Raw genomic sequence first — 1,143 nt, 5'->3', positions numbered from 1 at the left:
AAAAAAAAAAAGAGAGAGAAAGGGACGAAATAGTCAAATAGATGATATCTTCAAGTCTAATTACAATAAGACATAGAATCAACTTTGTCCCCAAAGACCAATGAAATGCGGAAAACGTAAACGTCATAACGTTTTCATCGACGACGAAGGGAAATCAAAACAAGAAAACAGAAGAAAACGGGTTGTCTCAATCTCTTTCTCCTTGTCCCTATCTCCCATTTACCAACTTTCTTTGTTGTTGAGTAGCGATATCTTTCTAGACCTCCTGGATCGGTTCTAACAATAATAATTCCATGTCCTGATCATCAGCCGCTAATAACCAGAATAATATGGATTCAGACCCACCATTGCACAAGGCTTACAAAACCCTCTCCGGCAAAACAGTCGACGGAAAGTTCTCCGTCCACAGCGGAAGTGCAAATTACGAACATGTTGCCGATGTCGACGAATGTGATCTTCCGTTGATCGACCTGACCCTTCTGGAGCTCGGCGAAGTGGAGAGAGAGGAGTGCAAGTCGCAGATAGCTAGGGCTTCACAAGAGTGGGGCTTCTTTCAGGTGGTGAACCACGGGATATCGCGCGAGCTGTCGGAGAAGATGAGGTTGGAACAAGAGAAGGCCTTTAAGCAACCGTTGGAGAACAAGTACCTGAAATTCTCAGCTGGCAGTTACCGTTGGGGGACACCAACCGCCACTTGCCTAAAGCAGTTGTCGTGGTCCGAAGCTTTTCACGTTCCCCTCAACAATATTATTAATTCCGGCGCGGGTAACGATAATGGTCTCAATACTCTCAGGTACAAATTTAAATATTATAAATGAGTCCAAATCTGTTGTTTTAAATTATAAATGAGTCCAGATCTATTTTCTGATTTTCTTGTTACTCGATGATTCTTCAATATTATTTTCATAATTAGTTATTGAATTGCTCGAGTCTTTTTAATATTTAGCATTTATTATGAGGCCAAATTCTTGTTTTCTGATACATTGTGAAGTCTATAAAAATGAGACCAAACAGAATTTTAATTCTGTTAGACAGCGCACACACTTAACTATTTGGACTAGTCTCTGGTGGTATTATCTGGCCAAAACTTTAAGGGGACGTTTATTTCTCATATTCGTTCCTGATTCTAAATCATGATTCATG

The 1,143-nt window shown here is 40.2% G+C and overlaps 1 protein-coding gene across 1 annotated transcript; it reads left to right on the top strand.

Moving 5' to 3' along the window:
* Nucleotides 1-32: 32 nt before the first annotated feature.
* LOC112095061 (gibberellin 2-beta-dioxygenase 8-like) lies at nucleotides 33-793 on the top strand (the record flags this gene model as incomplete). Its single annotated transcript, XM_024176739.1, has 1 exon — nucleotides 33-793. A coding segment is annotated over exon 1 (464 nt), but the record flags the coding sequence as incomplete, so codon positions are not given.
* Between the last annotated feature and the right edge of the window lie 350 nt (nucleotides 794-1,143).

The sequence above is a fragment of the Morus notabilis genome, unplaced genomic scaffold (genome assembly GCF_000414095.1).
Source record: "Morus notabilis unplaced genomic scaffold, ASM41409v2 C11380400, whole genome shotgun sequence".
Classification (NCBI taxonomy): Eukaryota; Viridiplantae; Streptophyta; class Magnoliopsida; order Rosales; family Moraceae; genus Morus; species Morus notabilis.
Note: the sequence above shows the minus strand (reverse complement) of the source record. Positions and strands in the feature narration are given on the sequence as shown.